The sequence below is a fragment of the Ornithodoros turicata genome, chromosome 4, assembly GCF_037126465.1.
Source record: "Ornithodoros turicata isolate Travis chromosome 4, ASM3712646v1, whole genome shotgun sequence".
Taxonomy (NCBI): domain Eukaryota; kingdom Metazoa; phylum Arthropoda; class Arachnida; order Ixodida; family Argasidae; genus Ornithodoros; species Ornithodoros turicata.
The window spans coordinates 56,776,744-56,800,828 of NC_088204.1; the positions used below are offsets into that span (position 1 = coordinate 56,776,744).

General features: G+C 46.5%; 1 protein-coding gene across 2 annotated transcripts in view; it reads right to left on the reverse strand.

Annotated features, from left to right (window-relative positions):
• The window catches only part of LOC135391608 (protein argonaute-2-like), a 36,967-nt gene extending 20,325 nt beyond the window's left edge, over positions 1 to 16,642 (reverse strand). The window contains exon 1 of one of the 2 annotated variants that reach the window (XM_064621922.1): positions 16,521 to 16,642. In XM_064621922.1, the coding sequence (XP_064477992.1) occupies positions 16,521 to 16,557 (37 nt within the window). In that variant the 5' untranslated portion in view covers positions 16,558 to 16,642. Of the gene's footprint in view, positions 1 to 12,260; positions 12,453 to 16,520 lie in introns of those variants that run through there. The other variant, XM_064621920.1, reaches the window with a different exon arrangement.
• Between the last annotated feature and the right edge of the window lie 7,443 nt (positions 16,643 to 24,085).

Here is a 24,085-nt window from a genome sequence, read left to right on the forward strand (position 1 = left end):
CTGCAAGAATATATCAAGTACAACACTGCAGTAAATAAGGAGGCCACAAATAAGGAGTGCGGGGATCGGCATGCCGTCGCAGAACGCAAACGATATGGCACACCGAGCGGACAAGCAACAAGACACACTTTGGCCGACGACAACAAGACCCAGCAGTGAGCAAGCAGCAGTGATAAGATGAAGCCAAGTATACCGGAAAGTTGTCTATGTGTGCGTGCTCAACAGAACCGTGTGGCACGTCTAGCCCTTATTGCATGTGGATGATAGATACAGCTAACACTGTCACTCCTTCGCACGTGGCTCCAAAAAGGTGTCGACATTTTCAAGTGTACAATGAGACCTTACCTTTGATCACATATTACACCAATTTTCTGCAGTTAAAGCAGGGAAGGCTAAGTTGCAATTTCCTAGTACTACATTCCTTCATTTTTCGTTGGGTTTCGGGTTCATGTTTTAAGTACTGTAAAAGTGGTTAATTTCACTACTTTCATTCACAAATGGATGTGGAAGCACGTTTTGGGAATTTTGCAAATTGCTATTTGCCTTACGCTCTGTTGCTTGCAATGTCGCTACAGAGATATTTCAAGCTGTCGAAGTGTCCCGAACCACTCACGGACTGCGTCCATGCGCTTCCGGACGTCACAGTTTGAGTAAGTACAGGTGATAAGCTTGAGTTTCTTTTGCAAGCGAAAAAGCACCTCGCGGAGTCACTGACCAGCAGCCCCAGAAGTGCAAACATGGATCATATGCAGAGTTGTACGTAACGCGTTACTAGTAATTGCGTTACTAGTAATCAATTACTTTTTCAGTAATTTTTTAACGTAATCAATTTTGTGAGCAAGTAATTTTCCAAGTAATCTGATTACAATTTTCGGTAATCAATTACTGAGTAATCGATTACTTTTTTTAACCTTCTGTCAACGATGGCAACCATTCTCAACAAGCCAATCTGTTCTGTTCCACACGTGTTCGACTGAAGCAATGACGCAGAGGTCACTGTGACGGCCGTCTCTAGTCCACACGTGTTCCATGCACACCACAGTAATATGAGAATTCCTTAAAACCGCGACCTATTGGAGCAACAGTAAAATAGGTGACTGTATTGATAAATTGTGCGGGTTGAACATAATATAGTAACAAAACGAAGCGGATGTTTCTATGTTTTAAATGCGTATATAAATCTGTAATAAACCCGTGTATGTGTTTTGTATGTTGCTCTCAAATGTATTTGTGAATTTCACTTATCATATATGTTGGTGTCTCATTAGAATTTGCAACAAGAGTTGCATGTTTGCACACTGCAAGCTTGTTGGCTTTGCTATGGCCCACAATTTAAAACTAACGGGAAAAGTAACACGTTACATTTTTAATCGGTAACGTATTACATTTTTGATGAAGTAATTTGTAACGGTAAAGAATTACTTTTCGTGCAGTAGTAACAGTAATTGTAATCAATTACTTTTTTCGAGTAACATGTACAACTCTGATCATGTAGGGAGCAGGGTTGCGGAGTTGCCACTCCGGAGTTGGAATGATTCCGAAATCATTCCAGATTTAGCAGAGCCCGGAATGAAATTGGAATGGAATGGCGGAAACTGTCCTAGGAATGGAATGGAATGGAATGGTCTGTGTGCCCCGGTGGCAGTTTTTGGTTTCGGTTTTGGTTTCAGCGTGCTGGTTTCTGCCCTCGTGTCCCTTGCACCTTACCGACACACAGTCAAGAATGAAATAACCTTGCCTTTGTGCTTTTTCCGTGCTTGGTAATGTCAATCCCCTCTAGCACTGTTCAACTCGCCAGTACGGTTACCGGTCCTTTTCTTTTCTTGAGGGAATCAATGGAATGGAATTGGGTTGCCAAGCCATTCCAGGAGTGGGAATTGATCATACTTTTTCATTCCGAGAAATTGAAAGGAATGGAATTACCGCAAATCTCCATTCCTCGTAATGGAATTGGAACGGAATGGGAGACCCCACTCTGCAACCCTAGTAGGAAGTGACTTTTTCGGGTTAAACCAGATTCTGCCCGGTTATTCCCCCTGAACTGACCTCCGACCAATTCCGGTTAAACCCGATTTCTCCCCAAATTCCAGTCACTATGAAACCCTGAAGTGACGTTTCCACTCAAGACGAACAAAGGTAACACACGTAAGAATGGGCCACTTAGGTTCCCAGCAATACACCCATGTGTGTCAGCACTCCCAAGCAGCACAATATCTTGGCCCAATATTGGATCAATATTGGCCATGTCTGCACACTATTACTCCAATAATGGGCCAAGATACTATCTATGCCTTCGGGGATTAGCGCTGGTAGGGCTGGTTGGATTTCCAAGCAAACGACGCGGTCATCCTCTGTTAGCAATTCAAGGAAGAATGGAGTAGGCCAGTTGTGTAGCTCTATAAATCGAATATGTGATTAAGCAAGCGGCCAAAATTTTCCTTTACACGTGTGCAGTAAAAATTAAACTCAGACATAAGTGGAGAAGGGCTGTACGCAGAACGGTGCCCGTGTGATAGGTGGTGACTTGAAAAATAAATGTATTCCTGTTCAAAGGTAGTACAATTGTGCTGCGACACATTACCTTTGTGTTGTTGATTAACCGGTACACTATTGTGAGCTCGGACAGAGGAAGGCTGGCAGACTTATTTTCGACATGCTTCAGTACGGTTTCAGATGAATTCACACTGCGAGAGGAGCGTGCTGGTTCAGTACAATCGTCTACGTAGAATGCTATCTATCATATTTGGCTTCCTTTAAGTACATCCTGCTGGCACTGTGCATATGAAAAAAGCAATTTTGGGAAGACAGTAGCAGGACTACACCGCTTCATCAGCGTGGAAGCTATTTGCAAAGTGTTCATCCATTTCTCCTTTCTCTCGCTAAAGGGAGTACCAAGCCACTAAAACGTCAATGCAGAAAACACCAGTAAGCTATTAGCCACACATTTCCTGATAAAAGCAGTTTTATAGGAGATATAAAAAGGAAGCGTTGAATCGGTTCGGGGCTGCAAACTAGTTTCATTTTTGGCGTAGCCAGAATGAAACCCAAGCAACCTGAACCAAACCCGTATTCTTTGCGGTTAGACACCTTAGCTAAAGTGGCATTTCAATTATAGAAATGCTTGACGAGAACGAATTTGTGAGAATAAAGGTCACCAAGTAAGTCTATCCGTCGTCGTGGAGCTCATATCGTTGCAAATTCCAGTGCTCATACCTTTTCGTCCCTGCTACCTATATTTCGCAAAAAGAGTTCGATCACGAAATTCGAGAAAATTAAGTCCTACTTTTCTACTAAAAATTTCCAACTTTTTCAGTTAATTGTTAATTTATTAACAAGCTTGACCCGGATTTCCTATTTGGTGATACGGTAACATTATCTTGTTAATGGGTGTTTTGGTTTTTTTATGGCGCAGTCAATGGATGTTAGTCCCTTTCGCAGGAGCACAACTTCGCTGCATGCCACGGGTGCCACACTTCACCTATTCCCATTTCGCCTAATCCAAGTAATACTGTTCCAAGTTTCCACGTGGGATAACAAAATGGTGTTAGGCAAATTGGGACTGCCAACCAGAGGGGTTACTTTCCAGTCCCATTAGTGACTGAAGTCTTCAAGAAATGCTCATGGGTCTACTGGGAAGCACGACTGGACAGAAACGAGAGAAGGGCATCGTTTCTTTCCATCATGTCTAGCTTGACCACTTCACAGTATCCCTTATGGAGTATTAACAGGCCCACCGAATGCTCCATCTCAAGACATGATCTGCTCTTGCTTTTTATGCAGGGCAATAGACTTTGCGTGGCTCTGTATTTCAGTCTGCGTATACGGGTTCTTCATGTTACACATGCTGCTTTCAAGAAGCGTTTTGCACGCTACGTTAAGCACCATGCAGGCCAGGATTGATGCACACACCTGACATCAAACTGCCTTGGGTATTTATTCTTGAAAATGTGCCTGCACTTCTGGATGTTCCTCCCAAGAGGCATTGCAGGCATTTGAAACTTATAGCTACCGTGACCTACAATTAAATTCTGGCAGTTAGGGCATCCTAAAACGTTGTTCCCACTAAAATTTTGAACAAATATTCTAGGGTCTTTCAAGGACCTTTTAAGGTTCAGACATTTTCACTGGGAATTGTATCACTGCAAGACTTCACAAAATATTTATGAGCAACGGGTATCGCAGGAGAGAATACACGGGGAGTGCGGAGTAGTGATCCATTCACAAATGTGACTTATGACAAAGAAAAATCCGAGGGTGACATTAATTCCTTGTTACTGATTCCTACTGCAGAGACTCCTAACTCACGTGGTTCTAAAACTATAGTTCTGACACCGGACAAGTGGAACTAGCACTAGAAGCTCAGAGAGAATGAGAAAAAGATGTCAAGTCAAATTTTTTTCCATGACTGTAAAATTCCTAGGCTTTCCAGACCTTGAAAATAGCATTTTCAAATTGCAGGGTATTCAAGGGTTTCAAGGGCCAGTGGGAACCTTGTGGAAAGTGTGAATGCTTTTTTTTTACTTGATAAAGAGCGAAGCATGGCGTATGGTGCTTGAGGAATCTCAATATCGTCGTGCGGGAACGAGACCACCTCTCTTCTTAATACTATGACCTATGAGTCCTTTTGTTCCCTTCAGGATGCGGGCATACTGTCCTCTTAAAGGAATGTGAAAGGACTTGGAAAATATCTTAGGAAGAGTAGAAATTACAAGTACAAGCCCCGGGACTCAAATCTGCACTAAAAGTGTGCGCCCAGCCAAGACCTCCATGTCCAAGTTTGCAATTTTCTGGCACAAAGAATTCACTTTCATGTCATGAGTGGTTTCATGCGTTGTGGAAACCACTCGTGTAACTCATTACTGCTGTGCATTAGACTAAACATAGCCTAAAAGTGAGGCCGAATGCTAATTCGAAGTAATTAAAATGCTGGCTGGCGTCTGGCACGTACTGCAGCAGCAGATTATAGCACATGATGCTAACCAGTGGCAGCACACTTTCGTAAAACATTCATGGATGTTCTAATTATGACTAGAATCCAATTCCTAAAAATGTGTGCTATAAACTGCTATTTTTATTACTCTTAGACATAAAATTTTACATTTATTGCCATCCAACGACATCACCACTGTACTGGCCGTGTAGAGAATGTCATTGTAGTGAACAAGTGGCACAAATTTTCTAGGGGGACATTGCAAAGCTTTTAGACCTGGTGTACTGCATGGAGGCGCAAGAGAGCTTTTAATCTCCTGGGTTAGGAAGGCTCCTTCCCTGGTCTGCCAGTCTTGGAAGTCATGTCTTCTGCCTAATACTAGTGGGGTGTACACTTTCCTTCTTTCCTTTGGTGGTTGTATTTGGTGCTGGCCATTCCTTGCCCTGAAGCCAATAAAATTGCTCGGACGACCCGATAACAATGCATCAGATGGAGCTGGGAGTGATGGCTGCTGCTGCATGCACTCCTGATTACTAGACCACACAGGAGGTCTAAGAGTGCCAGAAACATTCAAAAGGATAGGCCGAAGTGGATGAAGAGTGCAAACATATTTTTACATCCATCACGAAGGTCTGAGCGAACACCCAGGAACGGCATCTGACAGGACAGAAGGGGGCTTGTCACTCCACCTAATTTTTCATCTTACTATGGCCAACTTCATGGTAATGGCAATTAGAAGGACAAACACAACGCAAGCCACACAACACCAGATTGCATACTACGAGGGGAGTTCAAGTCAAACCGGGATTTTCAGTCTCTTGAGTGTACAAATGGCTCACGCTACTTTTTAGTCATTTTCACACGCGACAGGCCTCCGCGTTGACCATGTGGTTGTCCAAAGTTTGTGCAAAACAGAAGACACGTGCTGGACAAGATGGCCGGCAAAGAGTGAGCGCGCACATCGAACAGCGAATTGTGATGAAGTTCCTCGTGAATGAAGGTGTAACGTCATCTGAAATTCACAGAAGACTTCAGGCTCAGTATGGCCACGATACTTTGCCGCAGCAAAGCGTTTGAGTGGTGCAAACGGTTCCGAGACGGCCGTACATCAGTGCAGGACGATCCCGGCCGAGGTGGCTCGAAGCCCAGTGTCAGAGTTCCCAGAGAAAGAGAGAACATCCAATCTTGTGGGCGCCTGATACTCAAGGACCGACGAAAAACATGTCTCGAACTGGCTCGAAAGACGGACCTTTCTGTGGGAACTATCATTCATGAACACCTCCAGTTTCAGAAAGTTAGTACCCGTTGGGTCCCGAGGCAGCTCTCCGTGTTTGATCGGCAGAGAAGACTGGAAATCTCCCAAGAGCTAAGGTACCGTTTCGACACTGAAGGACAGCCGTCGGATCATCACGTGCGATGAAACATCGGTGCACCATTTCACTCCCGAGTCTAAATGCGCAGCAAAACAGTGGAAGCATCCGGGCTTGCCAGCTCCCAAGAAGTTCCGAAGCATCCCGTCTGCGGGTAAGGTCATGGCCACGGTTTTCTGGGAAGGCTGGCGTTCATGTTGATATTCTGCCCAGTGGTACCACCATCAATAGTGCATATTACTGCCAGGTTCACAGGGATGTGCATAAGGCGCTGAAGCAAAAGCGGCCGGGCCTCATCACCAAAGGAGTCCTCCTCCTACAGGACAATGCACGCCCGCATACCGCGCATCTCACCACACGCACCTTACAGGAACTTGGCTGGGAGTTGCTGCCACATCCCCCTTACAGTCCAGACCTCGCCCCCAGCGATTTCCATCTCTTCGGGCCACTGAAGGCATTCCTTGAGGGCCGCCACTTCAGCTGCGACGACGAGGTCAAGAATGCGGTCCGATCATGGCTGCTACGCGCCGGTAAGGATTTCTACGCTGCTGGCAGCCAAGCCCTGGTGAAACGCTGGGACAAGTGCATTAGTGCCAGCCGGAGATTACGTTGAAAAATAAAACTAAATTCTCGCCTGTAAGTTCATTTTACTTTTGCGAAAAATGAAAAGTCAGAGTTTGACTTGAACACCCCTCATATAACTGAAGGATGGCAGTTGAAGAAAAGGCACCAACGGTGGGATTCCAACCCGCACCCTCTGATTGCATGAGAGAATGTGTTGAGGATGAGTGTGTGTTTCCTCGCACAGCCTGGTACGTTGGAGAGAGTAGCTAGCATGGTGTAATTGGTAGTATCTGTGACCGGCAATCAGGGGGGGGGGGGGCGAGTTCAAATGCCACAGCTGCAGCCTGCTCTTAAAGGGGCACTAAAATGCAAAAACAAGTTTACTTCAAATTATATCAGACGCTATGTTAATTTCGTACTTGGTATCATAATTCAAAACTTTGATTCCATTACGCAGCTATAACTGAAATTATACCGGACTGTTTCTTGCTTCGGCGCTAAGCAGTGAACGTCGTTTCAGCTCGTGCATCGGTCTTTTTAGTCCATGCTGCACGTGCCATGTCATGCAGCAGTCACGGTGAAAAACAGCGCCCATAGCGAAGCGGACTGGCGTCCTGGCGGACTGGCCGAAGGACGTGAAGATAAATGTTGTCTGTGGTACATTTGCGAGAACTGTTGTGGGCTACAATTCAGTGAACCGGTATTGAAAAATACCGGAGGGCGCATCATGCCGCACATATACGAAACACTACGATCGAACCAGTTCCAAATCCAAAACCACGGTCACGATAGGTATACTCGCGCCTCTCCTGCTGTCTCATTGGATGCCGCCAATCTTTGCATCCTGGGGATCCCATTCGTTGCCACCCAAGACGGCACTGACTTCATTGCGTTTTTCTTCTGAACGGTAGTGCTGTGAGAACTAATTGTTCGTACATCATACTAACTGAAACACAGACTTTCATTTGAGAGCAAGTTGCTTTTGCATTTTAGTGCCGCTTTAAAAGAGCTCAGAAAGCCATCTCAAAAATTTTCCGTTCCGAACGTGTTGTGGAAGCAGGTAACTTAACTTGATTAACACAAAAATTTTCTCTGCACGCGATATTTTTCGTAGAAAAAAAGATACCTGAACATCGCCGCGCGCGTTCCCGCGACTCTCTCTTCAGGGTTGAACGAGGAGAAGGAAAAAAAGTCATTGATGTCATAAAAATGGAAAGCGAAGACAGTGCTTCTATCTGGGTCAGTGCTGCCCGGTTTTCCTTCTTTTTTTTTCTTTTTCCCTGCTTTCTCCCTGTCAAGTGATGAATAAGGGAGGACGCCGATATTCCTGGTCGAAATTCATGTTCTCGTATTGCCAACTTTAGGATGGGGTGAATTCATATTCTAGAAACAAGGAAAATCAGGGAAAATGCTGCTTCGTAAGATATGCCGTGATTAAGAACATAACATCACTGTTTAACCACTCAAATTCACGGGTTTTCGATATGCATCCAAGTCGTGTTAGCGAACAAAAGGCACATTTTAGCAGCCATATGGCTTAACAGGGTGGCATGTTTGTTAGTTTATTATTAGGTTAGTTAGTTTGGTGTTTGCAATGTTATGTCTGGGTTAGTCAGAGTTCGCTGTTGGCAGTTTCCCGCACGCGACTGTGCATTGTATAGTCAGATAACATTTACGCTAGTCAAATATTTTTTCAGTGCACGCCGATATGTCAGCGGGCGCAAACTTAACCGGCGTTGTCGGTCCCTATGTGTTGACAAAACAAAAGGCGCCGGGCTCGGATGAACTCAAACTTGCGCTGTCCACGTTTGTAGCCTGCATCGGCTAATTCTCGTTAAGCTCGATGATTGATAAGTTGACCATAAATTGTGGTGGTTTTATGACACTGCGTGGCTATGTTGGTGTGCAACCCAGCCAATGGATGTTCAACGCCTGATGCCCCGACATGCCGGCGACGGCATATTGCGATAAATTTCACTGGATTGTATCCGACAACGTATCGGCAAGAACACTCCTCCGGCTGAATGAGACTAACTGAATGGCTAGCAAAGTTGCTAGTCGAAGTGACAGGCAAATTAGTGATCATAGCGATGCAGCGATAATTTTGAAGCGTGAACTGAAGCAGCGCTTAGTGCTGCACTGTGTTTATACTTATTGCCGCCAACAACAGAACAACAAACAGTCACCACGATAAGCAACACCATACAAAACACAGACATGGACAGAACAGCGTTCAACTGGCACCTGAAGTTTATTTTCATAATCCACCTACTCCGGAAGGTCACGGGAGGGAAAACAGAGGTCGAGCGGGGACAGGTTGGCTGATTTTTGGTTAACTTCGCTCGGGGAGTTCAATGAGGATGGCCTCTACAATCTCACTGCCTAACCTTGAACGGTGTCTGTAGACCAATGTTCGTTTACTGTATCTGATAAATCAAAGAAAAAGCAAAAGAAACTTCTTCCACCGCTTCGGCGGGGTTCCGAGTGAAAGATAGCAGACTACGTTCCTCTAAACCAATAAGCGACTCCACGTTCCCGATGTCAAAATGACGCGAGCGGCTCGACGGCTCGTTCCGAGCATTGCCATCGTTGTGCACGGTCGCAATTTTCAAAATCGAATCCTGCAATATTTGTGCACCTGTTCATAGAATTACTTCGCACGGTGCATTTTAATAGGCATGCGAACTTCTTGGTTTAAAAAAATGTAGTGATTGAAGTGCTTTCAGAGCTCCTTTAAATGGCAATCATTCAATTTTGTGGTCTTAATTCGCAGATTTTTGCAGGACGCAAGTTTAGGGAATGTTGCACTGAATCTCAGGTGCGTTCAAATAGTCTGATACGCGCCACTGCATACTCAAAGTGCCGCCATAACGCATTGACGCACCATTGACGCCGCCATTGACGCACGCATGCATCCATCACAGAAGACAGTTTAGGAAGTCTCCTCCCATGCAGATTTCGCAGAGTGCTCTTCGGACTTGAGCAGATTTTCTGAAGAGGGTGCGCACGTAAAAAAATTTAGCAGACGACAGTTTGCGGGTTTGCGACTGCTATTTTGTTTAAACAAATGGTGGCATACCATTGGCATACCATGAGGACGTTACAATTATGTGTAGTGTCTGGCATTAGATACATATTAGCACTTATATATTTTTAATTAACAAAATTTCACAATGGAATTAAATGTACGGAATTAAACCTACTAAACAAATTCATACACGAGAGCGCTCTTCACGCACCTGCTTTTGGAGGGTGAACGAAAAGGGGTATCATGTTCAGTCACGTGACCAATTCAATCATGTACATAAAAGCAAAGAAAGAGAACACAGGACGTGGGGCGGCAGCATAGCGAGCGCGTTCAAGCGTCCAAGTGCTGTTTAATAGCTGCTGCAGGAGCATGAAACTGAGCGCCCAAGAAAGAGTATGACAACAGCTACTTAACGCGCCGAGTGTTTCGACTGTCGCACTTGAGCTGCAGCGGGGGGTGTCCGCCTTGCTATGCGTTGTTGACCATTGACTCGGCATTACCCTAAGCTGCGGTTATCATCGTGACATTTGTTTGGGTTTGCAGCAATTATATAAAGGCGTACGGTCGCCGGTATCATGTGGATGTGATGCCATTATCTCATCGATACATGCGAAGGGGGTCGCGTTCGCTGAGTGGGGCGTTGTGAGTGGGGGCATTCACCACTGTGATAAAACAACTGAAGATGCAACAACTTTATTTTAAGATGAATGGAGGAGTCTCATCTCCAGAGGGCCCAGTAGAGACCCATTTCTATTTGTAAACAAGAGGACACATATGCACATGCGCACAGAGCAGACGTCACTGGTGGGCTAAAGGAAGTAGGAAACCACATGGTGTGAACGGCGTACTTGGCCTTTCTGTACGGCGTAGCACATCCAATAGCTACACCACTCTGTGGGATACCTTTAATGACAGAAGCATGCAGTGACCCGATGATCGTGCAATTTTTGCCCGCCAAACAGGATAACAGCGCCGTCGCATACCTATATGACGTCACGCAGTGAAGCGAGTCTAGAGGCATATATATTGAATTTGCTGTCCACCTTCGGTGTGTATATATGAGATAACAGCCTCACATCTGTGCAATACAGGCCAGCATACACCATTACATAATTGCAAAGTCGCAACTACGACTTACGACTTGGGAGGAGTGTAGTGATGTCAGCTGAAGACAAGCAGCTATGCTAGGGTACGTGACAGAGGATTAGCCCGAATGCAGTCATTCGGAAACTGGAGCCGCTCTGGGGAACCACGCATGTAAATACTGCGGTTGATTAAACGTTTTGTTTTCTGGGACTCCGTTATAGCAACGATAACCACAGTTGAGGGTAAATGCACAGTCAGCTCATGGCAAGACTGACACGTCCGCAGCACAAGTGGTAGTAGACAAGCGGCCTAAACAGTCCCTTTATTTCTCCTAAGCAGCGCTCATTGTTTTTTCTTTTTTTATGTCGCGAGGCAACTGCGACCATGAGTGACACCACAGTGGTCGGGTCTCTGGATTAATTTTGCCCACCTGAAGGTTCTTTAACATGCACCGAAATCTCGACACACTGCACAACTAGGGCGGGGTGACTGTCCTCCCGAAATCCCACTCCCTTCATTCCTAATTCTCTTTGTTTTTGTTTTTCTCTTTTTTTTAGAGGGGGCAGTTCCTGCATTTGGTAACAAAACAGCCGAGTGCGGGCCACACGTGGCCCACGTGTTCCCTGCTATTGGTGATATGAAAGCAAATTATCACACGCCGCAAAAAGGAGCAGGGTTCCCTCTCCTCCCCAAAAAAGGCAAGGCAATTAGATGGGGGCGCTAACGCATAGATATCTCCGCAATACGCAACACAATACCCCGTTGTCAAGACAACGGCGCCCGCATGACACGCTACAACGCCAAAGCGTAAAAGAAAAGAACGAATTTCCTGAATAGTTAAACTCCGAAACGCAGGCATGTCAACCACCAAGTCCAGCAGGCACAAGTAATGCCGAAAGACGAAGACATATCCTGCACGTGCAACGCGCCACAATAGCGCGTAATTGAAAACGACGGTTAAGGGAAGCTGCAACACAAATATATTGGCAGTAAAACACTACGACGTAAACACGCTTTCTGTCGTTCGTTCGGGAAGACGGAAAACGAAACCACGTTCTCTCAAAATGGCGTCTAGTTCTTTCTTTCTTTCTTTGTTGTGGGTTGCAGTGTCAAAGCTTCATCAGACAATGCACATAAAGCACTGTCAACACAAGCACTTCAATTTGCAAGGTTGGTTAATGCTTGCGGTAAATAACCCGAGTGCTTGAGGTAACATAGACGCTTATCACTTTTCAAAAGGAAGGATGGAGAACACATAAAGCCATGAAATAGGCCACATTACCTCTACCGCGACCGCGACCACCTTCCTGGCCTCCCCTGGGCTTCCCTCTTTTAGGTGGCATCTGTGCGATGTATTCGAGGGGATGTTCTCACTGTCTTGATGTCTTGGAACAGGCGCTAGACGCCCACCTATCCGGGTCTATATGTTGACTGACCGCTCGCTTCCAGATTAATACACAGCAACCGCCGAACAAATGACAAACGTTGTCGCCCTTGCCGTGCAAATGCGCTTGACCCTGTGGACTGTGGCGCTCGCAACAGCACTGTGTTTGGCGCTGGTATCCGTCCGTTTTGAGTCTGTCCGTGCGGTTCCTTCGTGCGTGCGTGTGCTTGAATGTTTGAACGCGATGAGAAAATTAATTCTACAGAGCTTTTTCTGTGCGTGCTGGGGAAATGTGCATCGACTGTTGGGCGACAGGCGGGAAATGCATTCATTTTTGACTGACTAGTTCCGGCCTGGAGATCACAGCGTAACGGCACCGGGGTGATTGCGAAACTTAGACAAAACTAGCTTCACGAGTACTGTACACATACAACCGTCAAAGTTGCATTCGGAATAACCAACTCGTTTTCGAGGAATTTGTCGAAACGTGCCGTAATAGCAGACAACGAAACGTGCGCTTCTCTCATGCATACGTCACGTATGATGTCGGCCTGCGGGTACGTCGTCGTTGTCATGGTAATGGACCGTTTCCGACAACGCGTATGGGCATGCCCAGCCCTTGAGTCCGACATTTTTGAGCCGAAAACATCGCCATGGACCCACCTGCGGGCGACTGTCATGTTCATTGTGGGGAGATAATCGGTTTCAAGGTTACGCGGACGTTTGAGGTCTGGTAATGAGTACAATGCGCTTTCACTCTTTCCGCGTTCTTCTTCCAATCTTCTCTTGCTCCCTTCCCACGCAACGTACGTGCCAGTTCGTAAAGTAAAGCGTCACCATTATTGGGGCGAAAGCACGACCTACTAGATTATAACGACCATGTCACAATCAGAAAACCCTATGAGGAACCTGTCCGCACGATCCGCCAGGGGCGCTACTGATCGGCACAACATGATTGGACGATGGAAATTTGAATTCTGAACGCGCAGAAGCGCGTGTACGACTACCGTAGCAGACGACAGCGATAGCCCCTATGAAAACGCGTAGAATGATGATGATAATCAACCTCAGAATGAAACCTCTGTGGAACGTCCACCGCTTGTACAGAAATACTAAGGTAAGCTGAAGTACAAAGTATTGTAGAAGTTGAGGAAGCAATAACTGGGACGATCAGAAGCGCCACCGCTACCTTCCAAAAATGCGGCGCATAGAAGGGGTGCGCCTGACATGGTCGTTATAATCTAGTAGGTCGTGGGCGAAAGACAAGACTTTCGACATTCCGCCGCCAGGGGCGACGCGAATATGGAAAAGGCAAGGTATATCCAGGCCCCCACAGCTCCCCCTCTTCGCGGCTCTAAAAAAAATGTTTGCAAGTCATAAACACGTCGTATTACTCCGTCAAGCATCATAGTTGATACCCATTGGCCGAAGGGCATTGCGCGCTCCGCTATTGGTTGGCAAAGTTTCAAAAGAGGCATTCTTTCGCGGGCCTGCCTGTCTGGCGGGCAGTTACGAGAAGAGAAGTGAGAAACGCGGCGTCTCGCGTCTCGACGATGTCAGTTGATACCACGGTATGATGCATTGTTCAAAGAGAAGTCCCAGATTTGTTCGTGTGTCAAAGTGACTCAGCGCGTGTTGTGATGTTTCCCGACACAAGTATCCTACGTACGAACAGTCTTTCGAGTTCAGAACTCGAATGCAGTGGTGAGCTCACGCCTGAGGAACACTTGTGAGCGCCGTCGCATTTTCAAATGCAGTCACAACGGAGACAGGATTCGGTGTCCGTGCGACAAGCATTGCCAGCTTCGTTGAAACCTTCGCACTGCAACCAACGAAAGGAGATGCTAACCGTGAAATCGCGTGCACTCGTGTGAGCGTCGCTCACTTCTGGGAGTAGAGTGTGTGTGTGTGTTTTTCGAGTTCGAACTTGGTCAACGAACGCAACGATTTGGACTCTGTAGGCACGGTGAATATTTGTGTCAGACTATTCAATCAGTACGATGTTTCAAATAAATGTGTATTTTGTCAAAAATTTGCCTAGTTGTTCTGGAATACGGAATAACAAGCGTCGGCCATGAAAACCAGTAAAACTAAAAGCCGATGGTAGCCAGTACCGGGCCGAAAGGCGAGCCAAACTGAGAGACTCCATATTGGCCGAATGCTAGCCATCATAGTTCATTTTCATTGGTTGCATGTCCAGTGTTGCCTGAATTATCTCAAACTATGGGCTCTATGGGGAGCTGTGGAAGCCTGGTATATCTAAACAGGTAGCGCAGCTCCCATAGGCCCCTGTGTCTTCAGAATGACGCCACGATAGAGACTGTCAGCGCCATCCATCCGTTGCGCAGACTACTACGATCGCAAATAAATGGCGTCAGATGTGACGTCAGCAGTATGAATAATAAGTAGTGCATAATTGGCTATGGCTCGTTTTCGTTAGCGCACTTCGTTTGCGTTGTATTTCCTTTTCCTCACCCGTGCAACAGTACCAGACGAGAACACCGAAAAAATAAATCGTATCAGGTTTAATGAAACATATCAATACGAAATACATATAGTTATCACATATCTTGACAACTCCAAACAGAAGGGCACCGTGATATCACACAGAAACGAAGAAGGTTCACTTAAGCTCCATTTCTTACCTAGAGCAATACGCACACGCAGTGATTAGACGTTTGCATTTATTCAATGAGTGGCCATTGCAACGAAACATGACATCGTTGGTTCACAGCTGATTCCTGCTAACACTCACGCTATCATGGCCGCTCGTCCCATGAAATTTTTTTTCGCGGGGCCAGAAACAGGGGATACGTTGTATTCATCAGTTCACACGGGTTAATCTTGGCCTACAGCTCCGAGATGTCAACGTCGCTACCTGTTTAACCCAAAAAGTAGACGAACTCCGCATTACAATGCACGGACACACGGCACGGATACACAGATGCACGGATAAACACGCCAACTGTGACACATGCACAAAGGAGCAGGATACGGGAACGTACTCGGGTGGTAGATGATTTCGTATATGTGCACGAGTGGGGCAACAGAAAGTTTTTTCTGCATTGAAATTATGAATAACCTATTAGTACGCACACAACCCATGCCCACGTTCTAAAGTTTTTGAGTTTACGATCGTGTAGAGATCGATTTCTGGTGACATTACTGGTTGCCAAACAATTGGGGGTGCTTCCCTCCGTTTACTTGTGTATACAATAGGCAGCCTATCCCTCGAATTCGGGGATCACGAACTAACCTATAGCACAGGACAAATCACATATCGTGTGTTGTACAATTGTTTCTTCGTCCCATAGTTTCTTAATCGCAAAGCGCCGGATATATTACCTACATCAATGTTTACCCCAGTACGCTGTATTATCATACATATATGCGCAAACCACTATTTGATGAACCGGACGAATAATATTGCTTACGATATGGATATGTTATAATTCTACATGTGCATCGCTTTCGCGTACGCGATAGAGCAGATTGAGGGTATCCAGCAGGGACTTTCCAGCACTAACCCGCCCCCACCGTGCAATATTCCCCAAAAATACCATACAGAAAGGGCGAAAACGCCATATATGGGCGTCGCACTACTCTTCCCCCCGCCCCCTCTCCCACCGAGATGACAATGATGATGATGGTACCCAGCTGGAAAGGCTTCGCCGCGGCTTTCATCTAGGGGCTCATGTTTGCACCTTTCAATCGTAGCTAACACGTAAGCTAGCACCGTTTAATATCGGCGGTCCCTCGCGTATGATTGGGTAATGATACGTCAAGCTGTTATCACGCCCCCACCCCCCCTACACGCACACGTACACAATACACTTTTTTTTCAGCACCCTCCCTTGCTTGCAATTCTGGATAAGCCACTTGTTCTGTTACACAACTGTGGGCAATGCAATGCTTCTCTTCACGGCAAAGAGTGACCTCATCAAAGATCACCATCTTAACGATGGTGACATGTACGTGTACCAAGCACTACATAAAGTGAGGAGAACAACGATGCGAGACACACACAAGAACCTGCTCCGTGTCCTTTGACAGCACTCGCAACGCGCAACAAACGCCGCCAGATGTTGGATCGGGATTACGATTCCGCTCTATGTCGCTCGACAGATTACTGGTGGTGTGATGTCAAATAGATCTCACCTCTGCCCCTTCCTCGTCCACGGCCCTTGTGCTCCATGGCTCTGCCGATCCGATGGCAACAACCGACCCCTGACAGTGCCGCGCGAGAGTATCACATATCCAGGCACAACCACGTCGTCACAGCAGGAGCGCCACCATGCTGTTATTACATTGGCCAGTCAAAAGGGAAAACATTCGCGTGCATTGAATTAATGGCAGTCAATCGCAGCATATGACACTTTAATTTAAACAGAGAGAGAGAGAGAGATAAAAAAAATAAAAGCAGTGCAAGAACATTTCGAGCATATGGTGACTCGCGACAGTGTCGCAGTGTTACATCGAAACGAAACGAAGCTCTCTCGACGTCTCCTACAAATACGAAGAAAGGACACCTATTTTCTGGTTGCGTTTTCTAATTATACCGTCCTCTGATTTTCCATTTTGTAATTATTGTGAGCGCCCGTTTTCTAATTAAAAATCATAATAGCGCAGAGGAAAGGAAACGCGATAATCGTAAGCTGGTCCAAAGTGGGCGCACGCAGAAACAAAAAGAAAAATACAAATAAAGAAAGAAAAGGACGAACTCAAAACAGCACGCTGTCAAGTGTACGCAACGAACCTTTTGCCCCTGACGAAACTTGTGTAAAACCAACAGGCAGGCGCTGCAACTGTTTCCGTTATCGGCTGACTTGGCGCAGTGTCAGCACAGTTTATCATCTATCGCCCTTGAGAATCGTTCTCCGGATGACATCGCGTAGCCGACGCTGACGTACAGAGTGGCTGCTTTAAAAGGTCAGTCACATTTTCGTGCAAGACGTGATGCCTCCTTGACGTGATATTTCTTTGACCCACAAACCTCCTCTGCCTCGAAGTAAAGAATTTATGCCAGAGAAACCTACGAAAAAATTGTGGTTACACAAGCACTGTGTAACAAAATAAGTACGACCACGCAAACTAATTAATAATAATTGGGTCGCGAGACAACTGAGATCATGAGCGACGCCACAACGGTTTGTCCGTGGATTTGTTTTTTTTTTTTTTTCCCTGAGGGTTCTTTAACGTGCGATGAAAGCTCACCACACGGCACCCCGTATTTAACGTCCCTCGCGGAAGACGGCGTGCCTAAGCACCTTGTACCCTGCCACCAAATTGCTGGCGTCCTCGGCCGGGTTTAGTACCTGTGATCTCGAGATCAGAAGGCGAACACGCTACCGACTGAATCACCGAGGCCGTATCACGCCGTATTTATTTTGTTACGCAGTGGCTGGTAACCACGATTTTTTCGTGGGTTTCTCTGGCGTAAATTATTCACTGTGTGGCAGCAGAAGTCTGTCTGTCAAGTCGGTACAGCATCACCTGCGAAAATGTGACTGACCTTCTATGCAGAAAGAGCACTGATGCACCGTTGCCTCGGAGACAGCACCAACGTGCGAGAGTTTACGTAATGCTTCAGCTAGCGGTGCCATATGTGAATACTGTTATTCGCATTTCTCGTAACATGTTGACTCGCGAGAAGTATACATTCTTTATTTATTTATTTTTTATTTGGCTCAGTTGTCTCGCGACGGAAACCCCCATATTGTTTATATATATACATATATATATATTTATTTATTTATTTATTTTGCCACGGGAGCAATGCCCTTCTTTCCACCTCGGGATATTTCCGTATTACTCGCATTTCACATGTCGCTTTTTAAACGGAGCAAACATCATCTCGCTGTACAAAATGATGCACGATCTGGTACCGTCCTGTATGATTGCTGTATGATTGCTGATATGACCAGTTTAATAGAAGCGTATGTCACCTTCGAATTAATAATTTAAGTAGGCCAGTAAGATGCATCATGAGAAGTTATTCACGCCACAGAGTCATAATTATCGCAGAAACTGAATTTAAAGTAAGCCGCAAAAAAGGCGACCGTGCGCTACGGCTGTGGAGGGCAGCGCTGACCGCGCTGACGCTACAGGGGACACGCTCGCTCATTGGTCCAAAAAAATGTTGTCTGGTGCTCCGCTGTCGTCTGCTACTCGGCTGTTCGTGGTTCTGAAAAAGCCTTGGTCCTGGCTCGGTCATGATTCGGCCACTCCTTTTATCCCCAATTCTCCTGGAGAACTGGCAAAACTGGTTTACGCTACGTCGGCAAAGGGACAGGGCGCTGGCCCCACTTAACGATCATGAACCAGAAAATAGTTCCGCCTGAACGTCATCGGTGACGTGGCATCATTCCTCCTCCTCCTTGTTTATGTGTGTGTGTGTGTTTCTTTCTAGGAAACAAATTGCACACATCAAAACCTTTCGCGCTATTCGGTAAAATGACACACACACTTTCATCAGACGTATTAATCTGATTCTTTTGTTTCTTTGTTTGTTTGATGAATCCAGAATTTTTTCGAATCCGAATCCATATCCAAGGAAGGTTCTACGAACCCACGAATCTTAGGAATTTCAAATCTTTCGGATCCTTTCTTTAAAAAGAGATGAAAAAGCCAGAAAAAAAAACCCTAGTGAAAAGTGTCTTGAGGCAGAATATGATACCTTTGTTTAGTGAAAAACAAATTCAATAATGCTTCAGTTCCAGGAGAACACCTAGTCATATAGTTCTTTTTAAACGCAATTTATTTAACGTGTTGTTCATCGACTACAAGAAACGCATTAATTCTCGAGTCTGAATTATTTCCATAAAACTAAGCAACAATCAAAAGCAAAACCAGGTTACTTTTAAATATGTAATGTAACAGTTCCTGTCTAAATCCTTTCAGTCCAGAAAAATGTAAACAAACAAACAAGAAAACATCTGTCGGCCAATGAGGCTTTCGGCGGACACCGCATGCACCAATCTGAAGAAGAAGCAAACAAACGTCGCTGGTGGATTCGAAAGATTCGATTCGCCGTTTTGGACACTGGGATTTGGATTCGCGAATCACTGCCTAGGATTCGACGATTCGGTTGGCACATCCCTACTATTTGTATACCTTGACCCCGTTTCATGCTTTCTCTTTCCTGTTTTCCCAGTATATTATGGAACTCTGGCTGCCCTATGTCTAATTGCTCGAATAACTGCGCGTATTTCCATTTGTTACTTGACGTCGATCTCTCTATGGTGCTGTCACAAAGCTCATTGGTTCTTCACAGTAAAAAGAGGGGTCCACGGATACGTACAGTTCGAGCAATTGGATTTCCTTTTGTTAACAGCGCCCGTTTATGGGTCTGGCCTCTGCCGAGAGTCCGACAGAGAGCAAACGGGGGAACGCAGCTGTAACCGCAGAGTGTCGTTTATGGCGCTCCCTTTCTTAGCGAGCGGCCCGTATATATATATATAAGTTCAAAAAAAGACGCGGAAACAGATTTTAGGGAAGTTTCAAAATCTACATTGGGAGACGTTAAAAAGTAAAATGTGCAAGGGGTCGACATTTCGACAGTGGCATTGTCTTCGTCAAGACAAAAGATGCCTAGCTGGTTACACATTACTTAAATAGGTTTGGTACATGACGTCATAATCGGTACGGGCACGCCACAGTCTTCTTTCCTTGGATTGTAAACAACGGTCAGGATCAATATGTCGTCTGCGACCTGTTGACGGCGGGATAACAATAGAGAACGACGAGGGAGGTCGTTCAGCCGTGACGTCGCATGACGCGCTTTCAGTTAGGCTCCTCCCAATGGCCAAACTCTCTCTATAAACGGCTCTGGACTTTAGCTCCACCAGTCGAAGTGGCGTTCCAGTTAACTCTGCTTCCAGCTGTACATTGGATTCCCGCACACTTGGGAACCGCTCACCCTTCCTCCTCTCCCTGAAAAAGGGGGAAGCGTGCCCCTTCAAGGATATCCTGCTTTCGGTGGTTCTGGACGCTTGGATGAAAAGAGCATTTGGGGGATATGGGTCACTGCCACCCGCCTGCCCAGATCAACCGAAAGCACAGAACCTCCGAATATTTTTTCGGACGAAATGAGGAAATCTTTTCATCCAAGCGCCCAGAACGACCGAAAGCGGGATACTTCAAAGGACACGCGCCCACCGTTTAACAGGGAGAGGAGGAAGGGTGAGCGGAATCCAGTGTACATCTCGAGGCAGAGTTAACTGGAACGCCACTTCGACTGGCGGAGCTAAACTCGGGGAGAGAGCAACCCTAGCGGCTCTTACGAGAAATAAAGGCAAATAGTGTTCCGACTGTCCCACTGTGGCTGTGTATTGCTGTGGGGGTGTAAGCCTTGCCATGAGCTATTAGTGGGTTTTAGTATACCGTTGATAAAGTTATCGTCTCTATCGGAACCAATCGCACTCGTGCGTGACTCACAATCTTATCCACTGATTGGTTCCGGTTGATACGGTGAGACGCTAGCCACGTTATCAACGGTCTGCTAAAACTCTCTATTGACTCGGCATTGCCCTTAGCTGTGGTTATCATCGCGATGTTTGTTTGTGTTTGCGGCGATTTTGTGAAGGTGTAAGCCGGCTGATATCGCACGGATACGATGCCTTTATCTCATTGATACACGCGAAAGTGGTCGCGTTCGCTCAGTGGGGCATTTTCAGATTTGTGATAAAACAAATGAGGATGCACGGGGTCTAGTGGAAAATTTATTGGAGTTGCTGTCCACTTTTGCGCGTATCAATGAGATAACAGCATCGTATCCGCGTGATATCGGCCAGCATACACCTTTACATAGTCGTCTCAAACCCAACCAAACATCGCGATGATAACCACCGTTGAGAGTGATGCCGAGTCAACAACTCATGCAAAGGCTGACACCCTCGCAGCATCATGGCGAGTGGTGATCATTTGGTGGCAACTTTTTTTTTTTTTTTTTTTTGCCAGGTCCCGAGCAGTCAAGCAATCTTGCATGTTCGCGTGGCACTTTCCGTGCCCCCGGAATTTCCCAGCTATTACTTTTTTCGTCCGGTCTCGAAACGATCGAGCAGCGGGTTGCCCAACTATATCCGGTGTCGTCAAATCCGCACTGCAACGGTGGCGAGTGCTCTCATTGGACCGCACGTCGAAGTTCACGTGATTTAGCAGACGACGGAACCCGAAGACGGGCGACTGCGATGGCCCTAGCGTGATCCAAGTGTACGAACTCTGCCCTGATTCAAAAGGGATGAGGCGATCCTGATCCTAAAACCGCCAGATCCCTGGCACTCATGTTCGGGTGGCAACTGTCACATGATCCAGCTCCGGAGCCGACCTAGCAATTTCCGAGCGCCAGGCAGTGTTGTAATTAAATGACCACAACAATTCGCCATAAGTAGGACAGTGGAAACATTATTTCCCTTAATTTCTCCCAAGCGCCGCTAGGGTGATTCTCTTCCCGATTCAGCGGTCGAAGTGGCGTTCCAGTTAACTCTGCTTCGAGCTGTACTTCCTTCAACTCGCCAGAGGGTCACGTGGGTTCTTGACTGCTGCTCATCTGGTGCTCGAAATGTTCTGTAGTATGAGGTATGCGGTCCGTTGATTTGCAAAGCTTCGTTTGTTCCCCTGCTTACTAATAATTCTCAGAGATGTAACATATATATGACTAATATAAAGATGAGAGCTGATGCACGAGATCGATATTAAAGAAGCTTGATCGTAGTTGGATTGAAATGACACGACACTCGGTGTGTACATATTAGATCGCGTTCAAGAAGTGATCTGAACGGAGAGGTATCCCGAAAATGAATTTTATTGGTGGGGGGGAAACAAAAAAAAAAACACACGAAAGAGGGGAAAGGTTAGCCTGGCTCCAGCAGCCGACTTGCTATTCCCGCTTACAAAAAGGAAAAAGGAAGAAAGGAAAAATAAAAAGAAAGAAGAAAAAAGAAAGACAAATCGGAAAGAGCGAAAGACGAGGCGCAGTCACAGGCTCAGCGCGAGCCCTGTGTCAGTAAGGAAGCATACGAGTTCCCTTCCGACGCGCCACTGAATGGGGCGTTGCAGAGGGCCCAGTAGCGTTGCCAGCGTGACCTCCCTCAGCCCCAGAGCAGCTAGCCGCTCCATCAGAGTGGCACGGGGAGCGGCGAACAGGCGACAGTGGAGGAGTAGGTAGGAAGTGTTGCCCTCGGTAGAGCAGGCTGCACATGTAGGGGTGTCAAGCGTGCTGAGTTGGAAGAGCCGTGCTGGCGTTCGAGCCACGCTTAACCGCAGACGGTGGATAACGGACACCTCCCTCCTCGTGATGTTTGGGGGAGGGACGTATTGCATTTTTGGGTCGATGGAGTGCAGAAATGTATTGGGCGAGATGGCACGTTCTATGATATCTTGGACACAGCGAGCGCGCAAGCGACGTATTTGGAGCAGGCAGGCAGACATTGAAAACGGGATGCTGAGACTCAAGGCAGCCGTGGTATGGGCACGTTTCGCAGCAATGTCGGCACGGACATTTCCGGGCAACCCGACGTGACTGGGTACCCACTGGAGCCGTACGCTGTGGCCGGAAGCCCGGAGCTCGTTGTATCTGGCGATTACAAGCGTACGGAGATCGCAAATAGCACTGCACCGGTACGACGCCAAGGTCTCCAATGCTGACTGAATGTCCGTGAAGATGGACCACGAGTCGGCCTGTGAACCGGGTACGGCGTTGAGCGCTTCATAGATGGATGAAGTTTCATGCGGCAGCTTGAAAGTCTGCGTAGTGTCGCTGTGAGGTATGTAGAAAGCTGCAGACGACGCGCCGTACACAACCGAGCCATCTGTGAAAATTGATTTACGCTGACCGTGGACAGAGTTCAAATGGTCAAGAGCAAACTGGCGCGCAGCGAGGACAGGAGCGTCGTTTTTGCGGGACATGTCGGGAATGTGCAGGTCCGTCGGAGGCAGCTCGAGGGTCCACAAAGGTGGAGCGTATAGCAGGCGCGACGGAGGGGGCGGAAGAGACTGTGCCAGTCTGCAAACAGCAGCCCCGAAAGCTGAGCTTTCATACAGTAGGTGAATTTTATTGGTATGCACGTTGCTGACGGGAGAAGCACTATCTTCGGAATGTCATGGAAGTCCGCGTCATGATTCACGGGAAAAGAGCATGATGGGAGTGGTGTGTTCTGTGGCTGGAACATTTAGCGGGACGGCGGAAAACAAACAAACCTCAAGCGCAGAGGCGGAGAGTTTTCATTTTCCCGGAGGGGGCAAGGGCGCACCGCGCAGTAAGTATTCTGGCGGGGGGGGGGGGGGGGGGGGGGGGAGGGGATATGTTTATTAAGAAAAAAAAAGAAAGAAAAGGTAAGCCAGATGGATGTCGGCTTGTTATTCCAATAAAAAGTGAAAGGGGGAAGTAAAAAAAGGCAAAGAAAATAATAAAACAAAAAGAAGGAAAGAAAAGGAAAAGAAAAATGAAGAACACAAAACTAAAGCTGAAGAATCACACACCCTGGCGGGATCCTATGATGTATGCAGAACTGGTATAGAAATAAGAGGAAGGAAGAACAGAAAAAACAAAAGAAAAAAGAGAGAGAACGTAAACAGTGAACATGTGCACAACTGAAGGCATTACGCCTTTGAAAACTGAGTGCAAAAAGAACAAAATGTATTGAATCCTCTGTGTTTGACCGCGCAATTTGAAATGCGCGCAATATAATGAATATGGTCAATGAAATGGACCAGCGGGAGTTGAA